General features: G+C 35.2%; 2 protein-coding genes and 1 long non-coding RNA gene across 14 annotated transcripts in view; 2 read left to right on the top strand and 1 right to left on the bottom strand.

Moving 5' to 3' along the window:
- The window catches only part of LOC137625895 (fl(2)d-associated complex component-like), a 184,462-nt gene extending 178,678 nt beyond the window's left edge, over positions 1-5,784 (top strand). For all 10 annotated transcript variants that reach the window (XM_068356853.1, XM_068356858.1, XM_068356854.1 and 7 more), the window contains 3 exons: positions 690-899; positions 1,093-1,240; positions 5,482-5,784. In XM_068356853.1, coding sequence (XP_068212954.1) covers positions 690-899; positions 1,093-1,240; positions 5,482-5,584 — 461 coding nt within the window. In that variant the 3' untranslated portion in view covers positions 5,585-5,784. The remainder of the gene's footprint in view (positions 1-689; positions 900-1,092; positions 1,241-5,481) is intronic.
- A 2,677-nt stretch (positions 5,785-8,461) lies between these two features.
- LOC137625899 (uncharacterized) overlaps positions 8,462-27,941 on the bottom strand; it is a 29,852-nt gene continuing 10,372 nt past the window's right edge. The window contains exons 2-3 of the long non-coding RNA XR_011040940.1: positions 16,739-16,827; positions 8,462-13,268 (exon numbers count right to left, since the gene is read on the bottom strand). This is a non-coding gene — a long non-coding RNA (uncharacterized lncRNA). The remainder of the gene's footprint in view (positions 13,269-16,738; positions 16,828-27,941) is intronic.
- LOC137625897 (sorting nexin lst-4-like) overlaps positions 17,497-27,941 on the top strand; it is a 97,824-nt gene continuing 87,379 nt past the window's right edge. For all 3 annotated transcript variants that reach the window (XM_068356862.1, XM_068356863.1, XM_068356861.1), the window contains exons 1-2: positions 17,497-17,529; positions 17,728-17,811. In XM_068356862.1, coding sequence (XP_068212963.1) covers positions 17,512-17,529; positions 17,728-17,811 — 102 coding nt within the window. In that variant the 5' untranslated portion in view covers positions 17,497-17,511. The remainder of the gene's footprint in view (positions 17,530-17,727; positions 17,812-27,941) is intronic.

Below are 27,941 nucleotides of genomic sequence, written 5' to 3'. Positions count from 1 at the left end.
TTCTGCACTGGATTACTTTCCTGTTGGAGCCCTTAGTCTTGTAGTATTTTTTATTTCCCAATTAGGGCTGTATCTTTGCCAGCAATAGTAATAATAATAATAATAATACCAAGGCTGAGAGCAGAATGAACGGGCAATATGTTCTTAATATCCATGAGTCAAAAAGAATAAATTAATGACATGGGGAAATTATCTTGAAAGCCTACCTACTAGTTTGTTTTTGTTGTAGACTTAAAATAATGCTTCTAAAATCTCACAGTAGTTTATTAAAAGTAAAACTTCAAATAACTTAATTGTCGGGTTTGAATTACTGTATATATGTCACCATGTGTACTGAACACTCGCTAAAGAATCAAGACCATGTGGGAAGCACGTGGTAATTGAACAAAGGGGGTCACACAGAGAACTGAGGAGCGGTGTGTGGACACAACGCGACCAGAAAACACTGCCTAGAGTGAGAGCGTAGCCTCATGGCCGACCTCGGTCATTACCCCAGGTCACGTTTTCTTCCGCTACCAGGTCACTTAGAGAATGGTAGTAGGGTAAACTACGCAAAACTTGGTCGTTAGAGAGGAGCCACCAGTGACTCCTAAGAAAGTGTTTCTCGGTAAGTATGTTAGGAAAAATACAAATTACTTAAAATTTGTGATATATTTGTCACCATGTTTAATATAACTTTTGAATTACAGGTGTTGCAGATGCATTGGATATTAACTGGGCATCTCTTGTACGGGACTCTCGGCCACCGGTTAATGAAGTGGCTGTTGGGACAGCTCTCAAGCGCTTTAGTCCTGCCCATCTATTGTCTCGTTTGGGAATATCTACGAGGTATGCTCGGTCAGAGGTGATACAGAGTATTAAAGAAACATGTGCAGCAAATGTCACAGATGAAGAGGAAGGTAATTATAGTTTATATTTCTTGTACAAGACACACGCACAAGAGTCAAGGCTACCAGAAACAAAATGTGCTTTTAATGTTATTGATATGGTAACCTTGTTTGGTCATATTAATGGTGACTTAGATTTGTGTCATTTTAGAGTATAATTTTGACATTCCAAATGTTTTATTTAAAAAGATTTAACTTTTGCCAGATGCTGCTAAGCTTGAAGTACCTCCTGTTACTGAGAAAGGTGGAGTATTACGTTTGCTGAAGGCCAGGGCAGAAGGTCGTCAGAGAGTTCTGCAAAGTATTGGTCCAAATAGAAGAGCTCTTTGTGCAAGACAAGACATTGCTTTAAGGTAAAATAAAACGTTTTAATTTACACCATAAACTTTCCAACACTTTTAAATAATACTAAAAAATAACAGCAACAGCTAAAGGATATTCTAAGATAGCATAATTATTTATTTTTTGATCATTTACAGTTTCAGGGTGTGTTTTTGTGTTTGCCGTGTTCTCTTTTCTATCTATTGCAGTTATATATGAATATTTTCTCTTTTCAAATGTTATATACTGTAGGTATCGAATGTATTTTTTTTTTTTATAAAACTCCAAAGCAATAATTTTAACCAGTTTAATTGTGTCATTTATTTCTCTGAGAAATTATTTGAATACTGATATAACTGCTTGCTATAATTTAATTAGACTTCTAACAACCTGCCATACTTTCATCTCTTCCCACTTAATACCATTATCTTTAACAAATCAAAATACAATCATCACTTGCTGCTCATTTCTGTATATAGACAGACCCCTTTTTGTCGCTATACTCCAGGGGGGGAAGGGGATTACAGTTATAGTTCCAAATACACACTATGTGGCACTCAGCTTTTCTGTTGATATGTATGTCTTCTCAAGAACTAAATACCTCATGGATATATGTCTGCTATTTATTTAAAAGTAAAGTATAAGGTTCTTTTATTTATATGAACACAAGATTTTCCTAGAACATTGAATGTTTCAGATTACTGGTAAGTTTTCTCATTTGATCTTAATTACATATACAAGTACTGTATAAATGCAATTTTGATAATCAAATTTTTTATTTTATACATTACTGAAATTCTGTCTATATCTATGAACCTCTCCTGATATTCATATTGCTGACTCACCCACTCTGATGGGGGTTGGATGCAAGGGAAAGAAAGAGATAGTTCATTTATAATATTAAAATTGTATAAAGTAATTAAAATTCTAGACTTGACTAGTCTACAAAAATATATCAATAGTTTGAAATATGGGGACTCAAAATTCTCTAAATGATGTCTTATCTTTAATTGCTTATCTATATAATAATATCACCTTATAAGTCAAGAATTTGAGTCTATGAGAAGCTGTTGAATGTATGGCACAGTGAATCACCAGACCCCTTATTAAATGGAACAATACCACCTCTAGACCCAACTTTAGAAATCAGATCAGGGTTAGCAACCAGGCAGATAAGATCATAATTACTGCCAATAAGTGGTGACTTGTTGGCCTTCTGTAATTTGGCAAAGGAAGCTAAATTAAGAGCTTTGGAATCTCATCACGGTGCTGGTGTGTCGTCATTGTCATCATCCCCCGTTATTATCAACTAGCCTATTGCTCTCTGGATTTCCCCAAGAACTAAAAGCAAGTTTTGTTTTGGGCTTACATACATATACCAAAGGCACTTCCCCCAATTTTGGGGGGTAGCCGACATCAACAAGAACAAAACAAAAAAGGGGACCTCTACTCTCTATGTTCCTCCAGCCTAACCAGGGACTCAGCCGAGTTCAGCTGGTACTACTGTTTTGGGCTTAGAACCATTTAAACATGAAAGGAACAGAGAGACATTTACACTCCTCACAACAGTTATTTGAATCACAATACTATCCCAACACGAGGCAAAGAGAATGTTGATCATAATCACTTAACCAGAGGAAGATATCTTAAAACATTAAAACTTTTAACAATCTGAAGGATGGGGCATATCAAACTGATGCAACAGAGAGACTAAAATATCAAAGAGCCTGTGGTGCTTCACGGCTTAGGTTCTTGCCATTAACCGCTTGTGTGTACCATTACTTTATCTTTTTATCCGTACTAAATAGGTTTCAGTAATTGTATTGTAATAACTTATTTTATATCTCTATATATCTCAAGCTCTAGGTAATTGATATTGATGAGGTGTGACAGGATAATTTTCTTTTATTGGCACTATTGTGTACATAATCAGTTTTCAATATTTAATTTTAAGACTTCATAGATAAAGCATTAATAATCTTTTGGAAAAAGTAATTGGAAAGTCAGAAAACTTTTGGATTTTGAACCAAATTTTATTATACCTACTGGTATATTTTTATTTTGTAAATAAAAATAGTTTTGTAGGTGCATAATCGAAAAGGAATAATTGGCAAATTATTCAGTGTACCACTAGATTTTTTTGTATGATATAAATATTACTGTAGTGTCCTCAGAATAATGTCTTTGGCCCAGTACTTTTTATTCTACTGTATATACACATTTGTTGTATAGCCTGGAAAACAAGCTTGTTGCATCTACAGATGATACTACTCTCTTTGCATCAGTCCCATTTCTTGAATGCTCAATTAAGGTTGAAGAATCCCTTAATAGATATCTAGCTAAAATTAATGCACTGTGCAAATTATGGAGATGAAGTCGAACACTAGCAACACTTCAAGTAAAGTATTATTGTAACTAGGTCTAGGACAGTGACTCCTCAACAACTTTACCTGTATAGTAATACCTAAGGATACGAAATTATTTCGTTCCAGAGTGGCTTTCGTAGCCTGATTTTTTCATATAATGAGAAGCGAGTTACATGTAAATCGCCTAATTCCATGCCTTATGAAAAGATCACTTTATAATAAAGGTAAAATCTGAATGAAATAGAGCCCAATACATTTGAATCATTCAATATATATATAACCTAACAGTTAATACCTGTAAATGATATAGATATTAAAACATAATGCAGTGATAAATTAAAAATAATAATCACCTAAAATAGCACTGGACTTGTAGCAGATTACCGTCTCCGTGATCGTGTGTGTAGCAATTTCCTTGCCCTTAATTTATAGGGGAAGTAGTCTCTCCATCTCATTATGAACGTGGCTCCTCTTACTAGAAAGTTCAGTCATGCCCTCAGAGGATGTTGCTGCTTTTATGGCTTCCTTCTGCTTAAGGATGGTGCCTATCGTCAACGGATTTCAGCCATACTCCTTAGCAATCACACTCAACCACATGCCCACCCTTATATTTCTTGATTATCTCCAGCTTCGTCTCCATGGAAGGTATCCTCTTCTTTCCTTGAACATCAGAAATCTTCTTGGGACCCATGGCTATAGAATTACAGGTTGTTATAAAGCAACATGAAAACTAATGCACAAGTACGAAATCTAAATCACCTACACAGATTCAATCTGAACGATAGTGAATGCCGAAACAAAATGGTTGAGGGATGCTGGCAGATACATGAAGGGAAAGCTACAGACCAATAGGAGAGCAGGACGATGGTGGGGAGCTTAAGTTTGAAGAAAAGTGCAGGACGCGAATTATAAAATTTTTGGCGGACATGCGAATTTTGTTTCGTATCATGATTACTTTTCCATGTTATGAGGAGAAAAAAATCTTTGTATATCATTTCATAAAAGGAATTTTTCATATACCGAAACTTTCGTATCTAGAAAAAACACCTAGTCTGTTTTTTCTTCAATCGCATGAAAATTGGCATATTTAGAACATCTTGAGATTTTTGTTGATCAGTCTGTCAAGAGAAATTATAATTCCTTCATTTTAATATGTTTTGAGTATTGCCCCCCCCCCCCTATCTGGTCTTCAGTTGCTGAATCTTATCTTAATATGTTGGATAAAAATTGCTGTCTATACAATTACTTAGTCCCGATCTTGATATTAATCTTTGGCACCATCATTGTTTTTTTTTGTGGCTGTTTCAAAAGATTTTTCCTAATTCTGACCATCCTTTTGCATTCAGATCTCCCTATACTGTACTATCCTGTATGTATAGTGTAGTACTAAGTATGCAATCGATTCTAACACGTCTTGGTGAACTTAATAAGTTTTAAACTTATTAGAAATTTATTTTGTTGAATAGGTTGACATGTCTCTTCATAGTTCATATATGACTAATCTTAATTTTTTTATTCTTATATATAGTGTATTAGTTGTTTCTATAGTTTTGTAAACTGGGTTACTTTCCCTATTGGAGCCCTTGGGCTTATAGTATTCAGATTTTCAACTAGGGTTGTAACTTGGATAATAATAATAATCATACCTTACATTCTTATTGCATCAATTACTGATTTCATGAATGTGTTAACAAACTCATATAAATTAAGCAAGAAAATCTTTTAGTTGAAAACAGTAATATGCCAACATACAAAATACTGTATGCAAAAACATTTTGCTAACATTAAAAAGAATATATTAACATTATTGATGAGTTCAAGTTACTTGACAAAATTTTATTTGCTCATTTATAGAGTATTGTACATTACTTCTGCTGATGTTTAATGATAGTTGTCTTTCATTTCAGGCGGCAGCTTTGCAATCTTCCAGAGCAAGACTACATTGGAGACAGTCCTCTTCTGGATAGGGATTTATTCCGTCAGTCTGTAAACTTATTGAAATCATGTTAATTAATATAAGTAATACATTAGAATGTATTAGAGTTGATTGAATATCTTAAAATATTGTTTATTGTGGGTAAGAAGAAAAGATAGGAATTTTGAATAAGATTAAATTTTTTTATTCCATAGCGTAGACAGTTCATTAACACTTTTGTGTACCTAAGACTGTCTCCTGTGCATTATTTCATGAATAATAAAAATAAGCACTACATTCTTTAGTATTTACCTAATTGTTTGATGGACTGATTGTTCACAATGGAAGTATAGTAGGAGTCAGTTAACATAAGGGAAATGGTGAATTGTTCTTATCATACTATAACTTTTTTGTTTTTGCTTTATCATAAAAAGAAGTATAATTAAAATTTCTTTTATCCTTGTATTACAAAACTAACAATTAGGAAAGGGAACTTTCAACAAGAACCCAACTCTTAATATCTATATGATTAAAGTTGTGCCTTGGCAGGAAATCAGTGAACAGTACTCCTAACCTGAGTTGGGGAAAAAAATGAACAGAATGAGAAAAGTTGTTGGGTTAATGAGAAGGGCAAAGGCTTGTGACTGACCAAATAATTGTTACCTCTCAAGTTTAAGTGTAGGATTTTCTATATACAGTAGGAAGTTATACATCCAATAACATCTCTCCCATCCTTCTTGTACTGGTGGATTTATTTTTCCCATTCTCTTGTTTTTGTGGATTTTCATCCAATTCAGGTTCTCATCCAAGCTCCTTCTCAATGATCTTCTGGGTCTTTCTACTGATCAGCATCTTGCTACTTTCACAGCTACAAGCTTACCTGTCCCTTCTCCTTGCAGGTTGCACCTATATTTATTCCAAACCCCTTGAACACCCAAGTTCTTGTAATTATGTGATTGTAATGGCTCGTTAATCATGTATTTATATATTAATTTTAACCCAAAGATTAGTTGTAATGCATGATTGAGCCATTGCACACAAACTAGGGTTATCATAAAATTCAAACTTTTTTTATTTCTCAATTTCCTTCTCCCATTTCTTTTCTGTTCCTACATGAATACAAACCTTTGTCCTTTAATAGAAGTATGATTTCAGCTTGGCTGGAATTAAGCTATTAGAATTTTAATATTGTGTCTTGGTGATTACTAGCAGACGGCAGGAGAAAGCCCTACCCCCTCGCCGTCCCACTAAGATGTCATGTTGATTTCGGCCACCAAGGTGCACAGACGTACTCTTGGTGCTCTTACTCTGTTTAACCTTTTTCTTCTTTCTCTTTCAGTGAAAGTGTTTCGTGATAGAGAAACCACAAGCAGACATGAGTTCCTACCTGCTGGTTGGATGAAAGTGTTGCACCTTTATGGGCAAGGTTAATGTGGATCCCCTTCTTTCATGCACCTCCTGCAGAGGGAAGGATTTTTTTTCAGTCTTCCTCATGCAATGTGTGCAGAATTTGGCAACAAGAGCAGTGGGTGGAATACGGAAGAAATGGAAGAAGCCAAAACGGGATCGATCACAGTTGGGATATCAAAAATTAAGGAAATCTGTTGGTCCTCTTCCTTCTTCTTGTAATTTGACCTCTGACCAGCCTCTGGTCAGAAGTGATGGAAGGAGGAGGACAAAGAAAGTGATATTGTCCTCTGGCAAATGATTAAAGAACTGGCGATAGCAACTCCCACAGGTGAAGTAGCAATATCACACTTTTCTAGTTAATAATCCACTGGAAATTCCTCAGGATTCTAAGGAAATGGCCCTGAATAATGAGCAGGAATCTTCCCAACCTAACAAGAGGGCAGAAACCACCATGTAATACCTCCCTCCTTGTAGGTAGTCTCCAGACCATAGGCAATGGATATATTGGTGATGACAATTTTGAAGAAAAAGCAATATATTCGACTTCTGTGGAAAATTCACCTGTATCCTCAATGAATTCGGAGGAATGCAATGGAAGACTTCAGGATAGTGCTTACAGATGTGTACAACCATCTCACATACCCACACAAGATGGCTCTCACACTTTAAACAAAGTTCACAAACCATTGCAAACTCTCAAGCACTCACCCATAAGGAAGAGCTTACTGCGCTCACATTTACAATAGAGCACCTCTACGAGTGTGGTCATCACACTCACTTATGCAAATGCGTTCACTGTATTCTCCATAACAAGAGCTGCGATAACTCTCTCCCCTTTGAACACAAAAAAGTGCTCAGTAGTTCATATGCCTCAATTGCACAAATTGCACTATTCAGAAAACGGTTATGCTCTCAAAAGGTTAGTGCACCATCTTCTGCTATGCACTCAACCATCATGATCACATGCCTGACTACTCATAGCGCTTGCTCGCCAGACAGCTCACCAACACTTCAGAGATCATGAAAAACCCGAAAAGATCGATAACAAAGCAACCATTTGGCTATTAATGTGCATTCATCATGAGCTCCAATCACCGGAATACAGTATACATGTTCAAAATTACTGTTACAGAGCGCTCTCTCCTTCATGCGCCTTTAATTACCACTCGTTCTCCAAGGAGAGCAATAAAATGTTTGCCTCTTCACCTTCAGAGACGTCTCTCACTAGTTAGCATGCACGAACAGGTGCTTGCTAGTTTAAGTATGCGAACTCTCACAATGAAGGAATCTTCTGGTTACTCACTCCACAGTGCTAATACACATTCCAAGATAAAGGTATTTTCTCTCCAGTACATGAACTCTTTCTATGGGATAAGCACCCTTCATATGACACACACTCGGCACACACTCATCTATAAAGAAGCGTGGTACATGGAGCAAATGTGCCGTTCCGCGTTAGGAACATCTATTCTTTTGAAAGAAACTCAGAGCATGGGCAACCTACTCTCCAAGGCAAATAATGCAATTCCTCACACTCGTTCCCGATTTGAGGAGGATTGGGTTACCTAGTCCCCTCATATCCATGAATCAGGAAGACTCGTCTGCAAGAAGGCGAGGGTAGGAGCAATTTAGTTCTCGTACTAGGGAATGTTCCTATGAGAATGAGAAGTTTCCCATTTAGGACCATGAACCACGAGTTTAAGCCTCGATCGAGGGAAACCCTCTGAGGAGAAGTAATCCCAAGAGGGAGCTACACAAAACCATCGCCGCAAGGCAGTGGTCACAGTGCATATCCCGTTTCTTTACGGAGGCATTCTCCAGACTATCAGAGGGGGTTTCTTTAATGGGACATGAGCCCCAAAGAGGTATATGGAATGTCCCAGCACCCAAGGCTGGGCCTAGGAAAGCCTTTAGGGATAACAATTCCAGAGGCAGCAAAACACTATGAAACTCGCCTCAACTTTATTACAAATCAAGGAGTCATAGACCCTATAGGTAAAGATTTAAGGCCCACACCAGCAGAAGCAGAAACCCTGAAACTAAATCTACCTTTGTGAGGATTGTAGCCCTGATCAGGGAACAAAATAATCTAAGGGAAACATTGCAAAACTTGGTGAAAGGAGGCAAAACTGTCATTGACAGGCATTCTGGTGCCCATCAGGGTACTAAGCTTGCATTAGAGCTTCCCTGGTCAGAATTATCTGAAGAAGCGATCGACGTGAATTAGCTGAATAAGCCATCGACAGCGTCAACAACTAGATCACAGAGTCTAAACATTTGATAAGAGCAAGTAGGTCCTTTAGGATCCTACTCCCAGCTCCCTTCCATCATAGGTTCTACATTCGTGAAGGATTGAGCACTTCTCCCCTTCCAATATACTATATGTGAATATCACAATGTTGACCCCTGGTATATCCATAGATACAGTAGTCACCGAGAGCACAACATTTTCCTCCTCGTATCAGCTGCCATGGAAGCCGCCACCATGCCCAGCTTACAAGCAGCATCCTGGTTGGACTACTGGTCAGGCGTCGTGTCCCACTTCACTTTTTCTCGAGACTTTAGTGATCCCGAGAGGAAAAGGAAGTTTACGGATTTAGCTTTACCAGGAGCCAAAGCTGTCACATTTTTGGTACACCAGCCTGCTAAACAGTGGGCTAAATGGGTACTTAAATGCAGATACACAATTGTCCCTAATCTAGAAAGAAGGTCCTAACACTTCACACTGTCCTAGTTAAACAGCCAGGTTTTATTCCCACAACAGGAGGTTGACATAGCAGTAAAGTGGAGGAAAACTAGTTACAACTTTTTCCACAAAGTAGTGACCTTCCAAGGCCCTGGCATATCTCGTCAGACCCCTAAAACATTGGTTTTGGGTTCGTTAAAGTTTGCCTTTAAGAAACCTTTAGTGGGGCAAAGACCCAGGCTGGCTTCACACCACCTCAGTCTTCCCACGGGGGCAGAGATCCCACCCCTACCTTTTGACATGTTTTGGTCAATCCAGAAGGGACAGAGGTAGGAGAGGAGGAGGGGGGCACTAGGATTGGCAGACCCCTACTGAAACTGACAAGAATGGGGGATGCCTGGGGAGCCCATGGGCAAAATGGTGGCGTCAACAACTGGATGTTACAGGTACCATATTTCATTCATTTGCTTTCCCTCTCCTCTCACTCAGATACTGAAGACATTTATATCATTACCCCTAAACTTTTCATAACCCCTTGCCCTCCATCTACAGGTAAAGACAATGTTGGACAAGGGCGTGATACATATCGTATGGGATGAGTCTCCAGTCTTTTACAGCTTGTTCAAGATGGAGACGGCAAACACCATGCGAGCAGCAGTAAGGGGGGAAAAATTTCATGCTGACCCTGGATTTGAAGGATACTTTCAGATCTCACGCCATTGGTACAGCAGGAAGTTCCTCGGCTTTATCGTCAAGGGAAAAGTCTTCCAATTCAAAGTCCTGTGCTTCAGGCAGTTGACTGCTCACAGGTGTTCACACTAATCTTCACACTAGTTTCAGCTTGAGCATATGCCAACACCATTCATCTAATAAGATACCTCGATGAATAACTGATACTGTCCTCCCAAAGTCAGCTTCTCCAGCATAGAGACAGATGTACCTAGTTTTGTCCCAATCATAGTATCGTGATAAATCGGTCTAGCCTCGAGCTCAAGCCTACAATGGAGTGGTTGGGTATGGTGGTGGACACAAAGAAGACTAAGATTGATCTTTCGGAGTGTTGCATCAGCAGATTGTTTTAAATAGCACTACCTTTTCTCTTCAAACTACTTATACCAGCGCAGTAATGGCAAAAGTTGCTTGGACATATCTTGTCCCTGGAGAAGCTGGTGACTCATGGGCGACTTCATCAGAGTACCTTCCAATGTTGCTTGAAATCATATTGGACGGCAGCCATCGACTCTTCAAAATATAGTTTCAGTCAACCAGGAAGTAAGGGAGGATCTAGCTTGGTGGCTATGGGACAAGACTCTATTAAAGGGAGCTCCTTTAGCGTGCCCTCCTCTCGAGATGCTGCTCTTCACGGATCCATCAAAGTAAGGGTCAGGTGCACACTCGAGGAGCAAGATAGCCTCAGACTGTTGGTCCAAGGAAGAAAGACCATTTCATGTCAATGTATTGGAATTAAAAGCAGTGATCCAGGCCTGGAGTTTTTTCAACAACAGCTGATAGATTACTCTATGGCATTGTTGAGCGACAACACTGTAGTGGCCTACGTCCACAAGTAAGGAGGTACCGTTTCACAGGTCCTCCTCTAATAGTGAAGTAGCTGCTCAATTTGAGGGGTTCTTCATCAATACACCTGTTTGCCGCAGAGCTCAACAATAAGCTTCTGGTTTACTTTTTGCCAATCTGAGACCTCGCAGCAGCTTTAGAGATGCCTTTCAACATCGGTGGGCAGCCTCGACACTTGTGCTTTGCCACAGTTTTGCCTGATTTGAAGAGTAATCAACAGAATGCTGTTTACACAAGATCTCAGAATAACCCTGGTGGCTTCCAAATGGCCACAAGCAGAATGGTACGTAGATCTGCTGATGCTCCCTCCTGACATAAGTTTCAAGAGAACTTCCCCTATGGCTCAATCTGCTCTGTCAGCTCCACATGCAGAGATTCCACAGCTAACCGACACTACTGTATCTTCACGGATGGAAACTATCCTGCATCTCTACTGAGATAGAGGATTTTTGCGAGGCACTGCAGAAATCCTCTGCAGCAGTCTTATCAAGCCAAGTGGTTATTTTTTGCAATTGGTGCCATAGAAGGGGGTAATTCACCAGTCAAAGCCTCTCTGCATTTAATTGCAAATTTTCTCATCTATGTTTGCCGGGACAAGTTCCTTTCAGTTGCAGCAGCGAAAGGCTATCACTCAACCTAGAGCCAGGTTCTAACAACTGAAGGATTTAAACTGTTCTTCATCATGGGAATTGTCCTGCTCTTGAGGAGCTTTGAGTAGTTTGGCCTGCCAAGTGAACACAGATCACCCGAGTGGGAATCAGAGTCCTTAGGACCCTGAGAAGGGCACCATACAGACCACTACGACAAGTATCAGACAAGGACCTTACTCTTAAGACTTTTTCTTTTGGTGTTAGCCTTGGCGAAGAGAGTAGGTGAACTCCACATGTACAGTAGTATCTCATTCCAAAGGTTGGAAAAAAGTCTTACCTTCCTCCAAAATTTCATGGCGAAAACCTAGAACCCTACAGTCGAGGACTCTATGTTTGACACGTTCTCCATCTCTTCCCTTAGGGATGTGACTGACAGTCCAGATGATTTGCTTCTTTGTCCTGCGACGGCACTTGGATGCTATCTCAAGAGTACCCAGTCCTTCAAACTGCAGATTCAAAATCTTTCTACTAGTGCTGGCAGAATTAAAATGAAGATTTTGAAGAACTATTTTCTTCTGGCTTTGTGAAACCATTAAAAGGGCATATTCCCAACTAGAGAATTCTAACGATTCAGCTCCAGTACGAGCCCATGAAGTCAAAGGAATTAACTTGGTGCTTGGTTTTAGGAAGAACCTAATAGAAGGACAAGTTTTAAAGGCTAGAATCTGGAAACATCAGACAACCTTTACAGACCACTATATACGAGAGTATACCCACAGGTCTTTGGACACACTTGCATTAGGACATGTAGCTTCTTGACAGGTTGTGTAGCGTATCTGGCCCCTCATGGGACAAGAAACATCATATTCAAGGTAATGGTCACAACATTAGACTAGGATAAAAGGTAGATGGTCTGGCCCTTTTTCCTCCTTTCTTTTCACTCTCTGTGTAAAACGGTCCTCCCGTTAGGATCGGACATTGATCCTCGAAAGCTTTCACACCGAGAATTATTCTATACATTATCGATATAGAAGTATCTGCCCCACCCTCCTTTACAAAGGGGAGGAGGGTTTGTATTGAGAATCCATTACTTATATCGGCCCTATATTGACAAGTTACCCTTATAAGGATATGAAGTTCTTCCATGAGTGTATGTCCATAGAAACCTAACTTAACCCAAGAGATTTTTATCTCAAGTTAAAGGTGGCAGGAGTCGATATCACACCACCTACGGTCCTGTTTTTAACATCCTGTGATTTTAAACCACAGGGGCTCTTAATTAAACATTGAGGGTCTGTATTTGTGTGGAACAAATCACAAATTTTAAAAGCTATTTGTATTTTTCCTAACTACACAAACCTCAGTCTAAGTCTCGCTTCCTGTTTCAACCCTCCTGCAAGCCTTATGTGAAGGTCAAAGTGAAGTCTCGGTGTGCTGACGAGGAGCCGGGCTTTTCGTGCCGTCCACCAGTAACCACCGACACATCTCTAAAATTCCAACGGCCGAATTCCAACCAAGCTGAAATCATACTCATATTAAAAAGACTCAGGTATGTAAGTTAGGAAAATTACAAATTACTTTTAAAATTTGTGATGTTTACGTTATGTATTTTGACTAGAGCAAAGAGCCAAAATAATAATTTCTATAATTTCTCATAGGACTAGCAATCTTATTCATTAGTATAAAGTCTTCACTGATTTTATATCAAATGTGCTACATATGTATCGTAAGCATTACGTGTGGGATTCTAAAATTCAGCTTTCTCAAATACTTTACTTGATCCAGGTAGCATTCCACTAAATTCTGGCCATGACAATTCATGTCATCAACATATAAATACTCCGCCTAGTTCTGCCAGTCCATTACAATCCCCATCCATCTTTTAACAGTCCTCTTAAGCCCTGTCCATACGATCGAGCATGCCCGACGGGCAAACAGTGATACCAGACCTCTATAGGTAGTGAGAATGAGGGTTGATGACGTCAGAAGCGGGAAAATAAGAGACAGGGATCTGGCAGCACTGTTTGCTGCCAGATCCCTGCCTGTGGTTTTCCCACTTCTGACGTCATCAACCCTCATTCTCACTACCAATTCAGGTCTGGTATCACTGTTTGCCCGTCGGGCATGCTCAATCGTGTGGACAGGCCTTTATTCTATGCAATCTTGGGCATCTGTAATCCTTTCTGCTGCATGTAATATACCATATGATTCTCTATTGGGGAATGCCACTTCTTTGCCTCTTTCGTGTAATCATGACTATGATTTTCTTTTCATTTATTATTCATCTTAAGATATACATTCCACTTCTCATCTTCCAAATATTTCCAAGACCTTTTTATTTAAATCTGCTGTTAATATGTTTATCAAAATACAGTAGCTCCCAGTTGCCTCTCCTTCACTCAAGTGTATGTTCCTTCATTATTATGATATACGAGTAAGGGTTTCATTGCAGATACTTGATGCAAAGCAAGCTTTACCTTAAATTCTTCCAAATATCCCTTTTAACCCTTTTACCCCCAAAGGACGTACTGGTATGTTTCACAAAACCCATCCCTTTACCCCCATGGACGTACCGCTACGTCCTTGCAAAAAAATGCTATAAAATTTTTTTTTTTCATATTTTTGATAATTTTTTGAAAAAAAATCAGGCATTTTCCAAGAGAATGAGACCAACCTGACCTCTCTATGACAAAAATTAAGGCTGTTAGAGCAATTTAAAAAAATATATACTGCAAAATGTGCTGGGAAAAAAATAACCCCTTGGGGGTTAAGGGTTGGAAATTTCCAAAGAGACTGGGGGTAAAAGGGTTAAAGTGTCTTCACTTTATTTTGGGTTCAAGTAATGATTTTCACCATCAGGCTCAAGACTTGCAAACTTCTTTTACAGCGAGCAATGGCGTCACTGTCACCTTACTGTACATACATTGATGTTTTATAGCATAACTAGCAAAGGCATAAAAATAGATAGAAACTGAAAATAGCATTAGAAAACTGAATAAATATTCTTTATAGCTATACTTGATTGGATGCCATCAGAGAGTTAACATGGCCCAACGTTAGTTGGAGGTCATAACTGTCATTCACTATAAAGTAAAAGTTATGAAATTGAAGAAAAGTAGTAGAAACAGGTAAATTAGAAGGCTAAAATGTAGTTGTTGAAGGAATACTGATAAAACCCTTAAAACCCTTTATTGATAGCTTACAAGAAATCTCACGAGGTGCACAAATGGGTCTGCCCACTAGGAGGTCTTTAGAACTTATCAATACAGAATGCTACTTAGCGATGTTCTCAATATATTTGTAGTTTTTGATGTTATATAAATCCTATGAAGATGCGTGCTTTATCCATTCAGCTTTCCAATTACCTTTTTAGTTTTTCTATCTCATCTTTTTGTTGGTTAAACAGTATTACAAAACATAAACATAAGAATGTTAACACATTACATCATTGCTAACCGTAAAAAAGTTTACAAGTCATAAGCCTGACAGATTTTGCCATGGCCAAAATCACCCGATTGTTAATTCCAATTCTGGATTGAATAATCTCCTCTGTTTTCATGTACTATATTCTATTGCAGTCTTCAACACCCATTTTGAATGCTTCTTGTGACTAATTGCACACGTTCCCCTAAAGTATTAGCATCTTTCCATCTTAACCTTCAAATATCACTTGGTGGACTCTCCATTATTTCAAAGTTTTCCAACTCAAATTGTCCCATTCACAATGTTGAATCATAAAACATTCCCTTCATTACTCCATTATTTTGTTGGCTTCTCTTGAAATTTTCAATTTTCTTCTATGATTTTCCCATTTCATATATTTTCTTATAATTTGCAAAGGCTCCTGAAAACATTCTAAATAACAAAGATCTTAATTGGTAAACTGAATAAAAAGTTTAAATAATAGCAGTTAATATTGCAGGACAGTTTTGTATCACTTAAACTATTAGGATAAAACGATGAGAAAAAATACTACCTAATTAGTTTTCATTAAAAAAGTATAATATACATTATGAAAAATGTACTGGAAAAATTGAATATGCAACTTTTTTTTCAAGTCAATCTTTATATTAAAGTATACTGTACTGTAACCTACATTGAAAATATAAATGCACTCAGTATGAAACCACTAAACAATATTTGATAAAGCCACTTAAACATGAAACATGACCAAAGAAATGCAGCCTCGGAAATATTAGTACAGATTCAGCTTTCTTCCTCAAACATGTCCAATGGAATTCTTTACTTTTCAGTTCCAACATAGTTAAAACTGGTAACATTTCACAATGAAAATTAATAGAAAAATATAATCATGACTATTGAAATCTCTGGAAAACTGTGCAACCCAGTAATATTAAAATCCAATCTAAAATTATAATTTCTAAGAGACGTGGTCAAGATTTTGGGTATGCTGCCACTTTTGTTTGCGTACTGTTCCTGTACACCAAATAATCAAAATAATCAAATTCCAAATATTGCGTCCCAATAGTGGATATGAACAAAGCCCCAAGTGCTGCAGACACGAATAGTAAACCCAATCTATTTTCTCTTCTAAAATTTAGTTGTGCTGATTATCTAAAACAATACTTGTAGGATATTAAAGTATGATGATAACTAAAAGGGGTGGCAAAAGTGAAATGAGATTAATCCTGAGGAAAAGAAGATTGGATAAGACTGCTGTTAGTCATCACGGTTGATTTAATAGTTTTTCAAATATTTATAACATAAATAAATTGAAGCACCTCTGTCCGGATTGTTTGCTCGAGTGCATTTATTGGTGGAAGAATATGATAAACGGCATGGTGCAATATTAGCATTAGAGAATGAAGCATAGTCACTTCAAAACAGGATGATTCAGCCTAATAGAAATCAAATTAAGGGCAAGGTCCCTGTTTTTTAAGCAAATTTATCCATCCCTGGACTTTGAAACAAAACCTGATAAATCTTACAAAGGAAATGGCAACTTTGAGAAAAGTACTGGTACTTACCGGCAACAAGGTCTGCGAGTACATTCTAATTGTTGATCACAGGGCCCACTTCTAATGACGATGCCCATGTTGATTTGTGATTGAAGATGCTGTAACATGAGAAAGAAATAAAATAATCATTCTTGATGCTTATAAGAAGAAGAAGGGTGTGATAGATTCAGTAATTAAGAGAAACATAAAGACAGTCTATCCCAAATGCAAAGGATACAATCCTTTTCTTTTCCTTTCTAAAAAAAAAAAAATAAGTGCAAGTGGATCTGGCTGTGTTATTCTGAATTGTAATTTGAAACTGGAAAACTAATTCATAACAACAGTGATAAGGTTCGTTAAAACAGACATATACATGTTTTACTGTCAGACATTAGTTTTGAGTTAATTTGTTTCATGCACTTGGACCACACTGGCATGTCAGTATAAAGTGGATAGATTGGAAGCAAGATGGAAGAGTAAAGTAGAAACGCTAATCTATAAAAAATAACGCTAGTTCATATAGGATTATTCTATTTCTAATGAATTGTGTCAGGGATAGTGATAAAAAAATGTAGTTTTTACAACTATACACGATTTTCACGGAATATTAAAGCTACGATACTAAACATAGGCCGAATGCGTCAAGTGTCAAAGCTTTGGATGTGCGCAAGTACTGATCATGAAATAAAATGTCACAGCCACAAATGGTGTCAGTCGGCAATAAGACCCTGCAAATTAAAGACCTAATTCATTGGACGTCCTTTGATTTTAATATTTAGTGCTGCCATAATAACTTGGAACTAATGAATGTTTATGACTGGGTAAGTAGAGGTGAATACTGTATTTATATATCTCCACCGATAAGTATATTTAGATTTTAAAGTACAGACAAAATTTCTTGTCTGTTAGATGACGTGATACTTAACATTGGCCATTTATTGAGGAATATGTGAAGTGGTTTTTCAAAGGTTGTTATAATCTCATGTACGTGAAAAATAAGTTTGCTAACTAATTTTCAGATCACCTTCGACCCACTGGAACCTGACGAAGGCGCCTTTAAAACTTCAACAATAACAGCGATAGACTACTTACAATCGTTCCAGGTAAGTAGGCCTATGTGTCCAACACATGCATACACATACGAAGGCTGTCGTGTCACACAATTTTAATCATAAAAAGTAATATTTGATAAAAACACAAATGACTCATAGCGCGACCGAAGACTGCAGTTCAAAGTTAAAAAAAAAAAAAGAAAAAAAAAAAAACTGTAGGCTAATCCCTGAGGTTACGAATAGAATTCACGATTATGTAGAAAAAAAAATAGACACATGAAGTTTATATAGTTTTAAATAACGCGCAATTACAGTAGTGCCAACCATGCCTAGCATAACGTCGACTATTACATAATGGCTGAACACAAAAGACAAAATTGTCGCAATTTCACGGAAGATTTTACTAGCGAATTTTATTCATCTTCAATAAAAAAACAGGAGTCATCCAGTTTCCCAAATGAGTCCTATAGATTCGAAGACCATAACACAAAATAATGTGCCCGAAAATAACATTTGTTGATTACGTCTACAAATATGGCCGTGGCGGTGGGTCAGAGTGCATAGGCTGGTTCTAAAGTATAAAGGTTATAGTTCTCCTTTATTCTGGAAAATAATAAATATAAAACCCTGACTTCTCTACCATGGCTCTAGTGTTAGTATTACTTTTGCAAATTAATAAATTTAACATATGTCATTTACTAAGTATTTAAAAGAATGTTTTTCCCCTAGGACCTGGTATAGTTTACACTATGTGTAGTAAAATGGAGATAAAACAAAACAATTTTATTCTGTTTCTTTACACAACATATATTACTCAACATGCGTATGACTAACGAATACGGACACTATCTGGGAAAGGGGTATAATATAGGGACGGTAGAGAAAGAAAAGTATATAGAGTATACTACCCAACATATATTTGACAAGCGGATAAGGATCATATAATTATAGAGATAAGGACGCTACCAGTTATAAATGGGTATGACAAAGTGATGCAGTAATGTTGCTGAAAATAATATTAAGATTAAAGTCATACGGACTCACGAGATTGTATATATATATATATATATATATATATATATATATATATATATATATATATATATATATATATATATACATATATATATATATATATATATCTATATATATATATATATATATATATATATATCTATATATATATATATCTATATATATATATATCTATATATATATCTATATATATATCTATATATATATATATATATATATATATATATATATATATATCTATATATATATATATATCTATATATATATATATATATATATATATATATATATATATATATATATATATATCTATATATATATCTATATATATATATATATATATATATATATATATATATGTATATATATATATCTCTCTCTCTCTCTCTCTCTCTCTCTCTCTCTCTCTATATATATATATATATATATATATATATATATATATATATATATATATATATATATATATATATATCTATATATATATATATATATATATATATATATATATATATATATATATATATATATCTATATATATATATCTATATATATATATATATATATATATATATATATATATATATCTATATATATATATCTATATATATATATATATATATATATATATATATATGTATATATATATATATATATATATATATATATATATATATATATATATATATATATCTATATATATATCTATATATATATATATATCTATATATATCTATATATATATATATATATATATATATATATATATATATATATATATATATATATATATATATATATATAGAGAGAGAGAGAGAGAGAGAGAGAGAGAGAGAGAGAGAGAGAGAGAGAGAGAGAGAGAGAGAGAGAGAGAGAGAGAGAGAGAGAGAGAGAGAGAGAGAGAGAGAGAATTACATCCTGATAAATGTAGGGCCTTTTCACTGCCTTTCAAAAGTGCACTTCTACCTCTGCGATAGTTTTAGAATCCTAACGTAAGTCTTACAAACGTAGGCAACCTATTATTGAAACATATTATAAACAATGAACTAACAAACATGGTGTTCTTTATGACTGACTTTCTCGACAGTGAATCCATTCATGTGTTTGGAAGTCGGCAGAGTGTGTGCGTACCGAACACGCCCTCTCTAGTATGGACATTTCATGTGTCTGGCGAGTCTGTGCGTACCGGATTAGCCCTCAAGACTGGACAGATGAAGTCTGTATTAGCATAGACAAACGCATTACGAAAGCAGTGCCGAAATTAACCTTAGCTTAAAAAAAGGAAGATCATTTTCAACATGAAAAACAGGTCACATAATACATTATCCTCTTCCTTTCTTGCTATCGAAAATATCTACCCTTTATCTTTTTTTATCCTCTTCCTTTCTTGCTATCGAAACTATCTACCCTTTGTCTTTTTTATCCTCTTCCTTTCTTGCTATCGAAACTATCTACCCTTTGTCTTTTTTTATCCTCTTCCTTTCTTGCTATCGAAACTATCTACCCTTTGTCTTTTTTTATCCTCTTCCTTTCTTGCTATCGAAACTATCTACCCTTTATCTTTTTTATCCTCTTCCTTTCTTGCTATCGAAAATATCTACCCTTTATCTTTTGTATCCTCTTCCTTTCTTGCTATCGAAACTATCTACCCTTTGAATTTTTTATCCTCTTCCTTTCTTGCTATCGAAAATATCTACCCTTTATCTTTTGAATCCTCTTCCTTTCTTGCTATCGAAACTATCTACCCTTTGTCTTTTTTTATCCTCTTCCTTTCCTGCTATCGAAACTATCTACCCTTTGTCTTTTTTTATCCTCTTCCTTTCTTGCTATCAAAACTATTTACCCTTTGTCTTTTTTATCCTCTTCCTTTCTTGCTATCGAAACTGGTTAAAATAGATCTCTACCCTTTATCAGTTCTGTATCATCAGAATACATCAAAGATCAGAAGGCGAAACGGAAAATTAACTGTACCCTAACTTCATATCTTTCACCGGATGTCTGGTTCACGCTTTCATTCAGTGCGCAGAACATTACCAGTTTAAGTTTCAACTAAAGATATGGCAAATCGTGTATACATGTGTAAACATAAGATTAAGTTCAACTATTAATTTAACAAAATTATACAGAGAATTATAACTTACATCGATAATTTATATCATATATAGGACAAGTTTTATTTTAACCCTTGAAATCATTGTTAAAGTTACAAGATCATTCAGTGCGCAGAACATAACCAATCTAAGTTTCAACTAAAGATATGGCAAATCGTGTAGACATATATAAACATAAGGTTAATTTCAACTATTAATTTAACAAAATTATAACAAGAATTATAACTTACATCGATAATTTATATAATATATAAGACAAGTTTTATTTTAACCCTTGAAATCATTGTAAAGTTACAAGAATGACCTTAGACATATCAACAAAAACCAGAGTTACAAAAACAAGCAGAACCAGTAAATAATTATCCCCACTAGAACAAAAAGAAAGAAAAAAATCTAAATCAAGCAGCAGCCGAGACCAGAATTCAAGTGTGTTATAAAAAAAAAACTCTAGACCATCCGATTAATTTAACAAAATTATATAAAGAATTATAACTTACATCGATAATTTATATAATATATGAGACAAGTTTTATTTTAACCCTTGAAATCATTGTAAAGTTACAAGAATGACCTTAGACATATCAACAACAAAAACCATGGTTACAATAATAAATAGAACCAGTAAATAATTATCCCCACTAGAAAAAAAAAAAAAAAAAAAAAAAAAAAAAAAAAAAAAAAAACTAAATTAAGCACCAGCCGAGATCAGGTAAAAAAAAAAAAAAAAAAAAAAAAAAAAAAAAAAAAAAAAAAAAAAAAAAAAAAAAACTAAATTAAGCACCAGCCGAGATCAGAATTCAAGTGGGTTATAAAAAAAAACAACCCTTAAAATCATTGTAAAGTTACAAGAATGACCTTAGACATATCGACAATAAAAACCAGTTACAATAACAAGCAGAACCAGTAAATAAAAAAAATAAAAAAACATCTAAATCAAGCACCAGCCGAGACCAGAATTCAAGTGAGTTATAAAAAAAAACTAGATCGGGATTTGTCGTGCTAATTAAAACCTAATTGAACAGTTGATTACCTTTAATCGCCACTTCTTCGTAATTATGAATCACGCCGCAATCAACAGTGGGATTTGATGTCAGTCAAAAAAGGTCACTATTGGGGCCATCAGGCCGGAAACGATGTCCAAGAGGACCTAAACCCTTTTACCCCCAGGCTCTTTGGAAATTTCCAACCCTTAACCCCCAAGGGGTTATTTTTTTCCTAGCACATTTTGCAGTATATTTTCTTTAAATTGCTCTAACAGCCTTAATTTTTGTCATAGAGAGGTCAGGTTGTTCTCATTCTCTTGGAAAATGCCTGAATTTTCTCAAAAAATTATCAAAAATATGAAAAAAAAAAATTTATAGCATTTTTTTGCAAGGACGTACCGGTACGTCCATGGGGGTAAAGGGATGAGTTTTGTGAAACGTACCAGTACGTCCTTTGGGGGTAAAAGGGGACCTTAATAACTAAAAACTGAAACATGGAAATCCTATGGTGAGAATTGAGTGCTAAAGATTGTAATTATGTTTATTTTATGATAGGAAAGTATATATAGGCTACGTTGCCGAATTGTGTAAAGACTTAAATGTGTGTATGTATGTAGTATGTTGAGTCCCTTGTCAGGCTGGGAGGAACATAGAGAGACGTCCCCTTTTTTGTTTCATTTGTTTGATGTCGACTACTCCCCAAAATTGGGGGAAGTGCCTCGGTATATATATATATATATATATATATATATATATATATATATATATATATATATATATATATATATATATATATTTATATATATATATATATATATATATATATATATATATATATATATATATATATATCCAAGTTGTAGGTATAGCTTGGAAAGACTTTATCATATTAATTCACAAAAAAAGGAGACATAAAAGACCTGAAAAAACTCGCCCAATAAGTTTGCTATCAGTAATATATATATATATATATATATATATATATATATATATATATATATATATATATATATATATATATATATTTATATATATATATATATATATATATATATATATATATATATATATATATACAAAGGTCATATTAGGCCGAACAGAAGGACAGCTAGACTTTAATCAACTAGAGAGAAGGCGGCATTTAGAAGCAGATATTCAACAACTATCCATATAATGGTAATTAACCGGGCTAATGGAAAAATTAACAGAATATGACAAACCACTATATATAGCATTTTATAATTATCATTATTATTATTATCTGCTAAGCTGCAACCCTAGTTGGAAAAGCAAGATGCTATAAGCCCAGGGGCTCCAACAGAGAAAATAGCCCAGTGAAGAAAGGAAACAGGGAAAAATAGAATATCTAAGAAGAATAACATTAGAATAAATATTTCCTATATAAACTATAAAAACTTTCTAACAAAACAAGAGGAAGAGAAATTAGATAGAATAGTGTGCCCGAGTGTACCCTCAGGCAAGAGAACTCCAACCCAAGACAGGGGAAGACCATGGTACTGAGGCTATGGCACTACCCAAGACTAGAGAACAATGGTTTGATTTTGGAGAGTCCTTAACCTAAAAGAGCTGCTTATCAAATCTAAAGTGTCTCTTCTACCCTTACCAAGAAGAAAGTGGCCACTGAACAATTACAGTGCAGTAACCCCTTGGGTGAAAAAGAATTGTTTGGTAATCTCAGTGTTGTCCGGTGTATGAGGACAGAAGAGAATCTGTAAAGAATAGGCCAGACTATTCGGTGTATGTGTAGGCAAAGGGAAAGAACAGTAACCAGAGAGAAGGATCTAATGTACTACTGTCTGGCCAGTCAAAGGACCCTATAACTCTTTAGAGGTAGTATCTCAACGGGCGGCTGGTGCCCTGGCCAACCTACTACCAATAAAATATGAGAAAGATTTTGATTCTGTCAAAACGTAATCAGTAATGAAAGCCCTTCAAACATAAGAAATAGCTTACTCTCATGTCAGAGCCCTTGAAGATATTCATACAGAACCACAGCCATCATAAAGTTACATAAAGATAGTGAGAAAATTCTGATTGCAGGAGTTAGACAGGGAGACCCCATCTAAATTATTCACATCATGCCTAGAATTAGTTTATAAGAATTTAGATTGGGAAACTGTAGGAGTTAATATTAATGGGGAATATCTTAACAACTTTAAGATTTACAGATGACATAGTTCTGTTTAGTGAATCATGGGAGGAATTGCAAAAGATGATAGAAGATTTGAATAGACAAAGCACAAATACAGAACTGAAAACGAATGAGTAAAACTAAGATAATCTTCAATTGAAGGATTTTGTACGAATCTTTAGCGATTGTTTATGAATATACGTATTTAGAACAGAAAGTAGCCTAAGTATTCCCCTGTGACATGAGACCGAAATTAAAAGGATAAGCATGGGATGTAGAGCTTTTGGTAAACAAACTGAGAAACGAAAAGTATTATGACACATTCTCTAAAAAGAAAAACTATTTAATCAGATGGTCTACCAGTATTAACTGATGCACCGGAAACTTGTAGCTTTGATAAAGCATTAGAACATAAGGTAGTTACAACTCCAAGAGCTATAGAAAGAATAATGATGGGAATAACACTAAGAGAAAAATACGAGAGCAAACTAAAATAGATGATAATCTAACAACATGTAAGAAAAAGAAAGGGACATGTGCAGGTCATATAATGAGAATGACAAATAATAGATGGACATTAAGAATAGAAGAATGAGACCTTATATTGCAAAAGAAAGGAAGGAAGAGAAGAAGGAGGATTGACGACCAAAGAAAATTTGCGGGTATAGACTGGCATCGAAAGATCATAAACCGACGGTAGTGGAATGACATGGATGAGGCATTTGTTTTGGAATGAATTACTTACGGCTGATTATATATATATATATATATATATATATATATATATATATATATATATATATATATATATATATATATAAATATATATATATATATATATATATATATATACATATATATATATATACTGTATATATATATATATATACTGTATATATATATATATATATATATATATATATATATATATATATATATATATATATATATATATATATATATATATATATACAGTATATATATATATATATATATATATATATATATATATATATATATATATATATATATACAGTATATATATATATATATATATATATATATATATATATATATATATATATATATATATATATATATATATATATATATATATACTGTATATGTATATATATTGTCAATGTATATATATTGTCTATGTATATATATATATATATATATATATATATATATATATATATATATATATATATATATATTCTGTATATGTATATATATTGTCAATGTATATATATTGTCTATGTATATATATATATATATATATATATATATATATATATATGTGTGTGTGTGTGTGTGTGTGTTTGTGTGTGTGTGTGTGTTTAAAACCATATAATTAACATCAACTGTAAATGGAAATTAAAACAATATAATGCATTCACTGTATGATAAATTTCCAGAATACTGTACAGTAAATAGAAAAAACTGCATCTACAAGTATTATGGAGCGTTTACTCTCTCTCTCTCTCTCTCTCTCTCTCTCTCTCTCTCTCTCTCTCTCTCTCTCTCTCTCTCTCTCTCTCTTCTCGCCCACAGCTTCAATTAATTTATAGCTCGGTCGACATTGGAAAAGCCACACTTAATAATAAGGTTTCAACATGATTCGGCACAACAGACTTATCTTGCCATCATGTAAATTATATACCAGAGAACAATACTTATCACGCATTTAGGAAATTAGTGATACGAATGCAATGTGGATTATCACTAATATAAATCTCGTCGCGATAAGAAGATTCAAAAGATGGCGACAGTTGTCCACATAGTCTAATAGGAATAGATCTCTAAATCCCCTGAAGGTGTAGACTTTAGTAGTCTTACTGGTAACAACCGGTGAACAGCTCTGGGGAAATCTAAAACTACGAAACATTCATCATAAAAAAAAAGAAATGCCTGCTTCGTGACCAATGCATACGTCCACAACCGAATTCGTCCTTGTGTCATCTAGCAATTCGCCCTCAGGCTACTTTCTTACGCAAGTCATTCTTCAATCTGCAGAGAGAGAGAGAGAGAGAGAGAGAGAGAGAGAGAGAGAGAGAGAGAGAGAGAGAGAGAGAGAGAGAGAGAGTGAGTGCCAGCCCACATGCATATAGATATGCTAACATATAATCAGGAACATTTCCTAATTTATTTCTCGAATTCTCAATCATTTACCGCCGTCTTGCTCTGCTAAACGAAACATTCCTTCAACCAGCATCACAAGCCACAGAAAAAAAAGATGATCCCGTATGAGAATGTGAATATCGCAAAATGACAGAACCAAAAACGAATCTAATCTCATCCCCGCCGAACTGAGGGAGCCTCTATTCTCTACTCTGAACCACGGTTTAGGTAAATACACTTATAGACCGTGCCTTGATCAGATTGACTCTCTCACCCTATTCACTTACGTGGTAGAGGTCTCATCGACAAGAGCTGCAGGCCAACGCACAGACCAACCTTTTATGAAACTACAAACCATCGGAGGTTGCACAGCTCGCTGCAATCGCTCGATGCAAAAATTATCTCTTTCTCAAGACTTGCAACGAAGCTTTTGTCACGTCTAGTCACACCACTTCTTATGACTTCAAGCTAAAAAAAAAGGCAACCAGTTTTCATTAAGAAATATCTTTGGGTAAACTTGTCTTTGTGGGTTAGTAAGTCTGGGGAGATGAGGATCAGAATGTATTAATATAATGAAAAGGGCCATGAACTCTAGGAAAAGTTAATAACGAAGAGAGAGAGAGAGAGAGAGAGAGAGAGAGAGAGAGAGAGAGAGAGAGAGAGAGAGAGAGAGAGAGAGAGAGAGACGCCTAGTAGGATACTTTGGGTAGAATGAAAAATTATTTAACTACAACAATAACCATTTTAATCCTTGCAAGCCTTAATTTTTCCTCTCTCAGAAAGTACATTTGGTTGCCTTACAATAGCTTCATTCAATGGTGTGTTTTAATTCCAATTCTATAGAACAACCATTTGTATACTTATCTTGTATCAACCTGCCTATCTAACGAGGTTAACACTATATGATGAAGTGAACCCTTAGACATTTTCCTATCTGATCCTGTAGTGTTTCTGCATTCCAATATTCCCCACCATTCTTATCGTTCGTAGTTTTATCATGCTCCCTTTCCTCTCTACGACCGTATCTTTACAGTGACCTGCGGGACCTACAAGATTTGGTTTTCGTACACAATACATTTTTTGGCATTTTATTTAGAGTATCCCATAGCGTAGTCCTCGTTAATTGTCAAATCTATTATTATATCACTTCGAAAACCAGTGTCTTCAACTTCTTTAAAGTCTTAATAGCTTCAGTCCCCCCAGGCGTTGAGTGGGATCTTGTTATACAATATTAGTGCATACAACCCGTCATGACTGACGGCTAAATATTTAGATGGATATGCACACGCAGGTTCAACCAAGGCCGTCGCTACCTCCTCCTCCTCCTCCTCCTCCTCCTCCTATGCTTACAGCCTTCTCTCCAGAGTATGAGTACTCCCTCTCCCCACTCCTGAGGTACAGTGAGAGACTGTAGTTATGCCTTGTCGCTGAGCGTGACCGGATATATATATATATATATATATATATATATATATATATATATATATATATATATATATATATATATATATATATATATATATATATATACTGCATATATATACATATATATATATGCATATATATACATATATACATTTATATATATAACCAGACACTTGTTCTTTATTAGATAAGGGAGATAGGGGCTGCATATTTATAAACTCTAGAACCTACTGTACGGAAGAGGTACATTTTGTCTCCAGTAACTTAAAACCATTGTCAGATATTCTCGTATCGACACGATTTATTGGCCCCTCGAGCAACACGATTTGTAGCAATTCTATGAAAAAATAT

This window comes from Palaemon carinicauda, chromosome 33 (assembly GCF_036898095.1).
Source record: "Palaemon carinicauda isolate YSFRI2023 chromosome 33, ASM3689809v2, whole genome shotgun sequence".
NCBI lineage: Eukaryota > Metazoa > Arthropoda > Malacostraca > Decapoda > Palaemonidae > Palaemon > Palaemon carinicauda.
The sequence above is the reverse complement of the archived record's forward strand: the minus strand, read 5'-3'. Positions and strand labels throughout refer to the sequence as shown.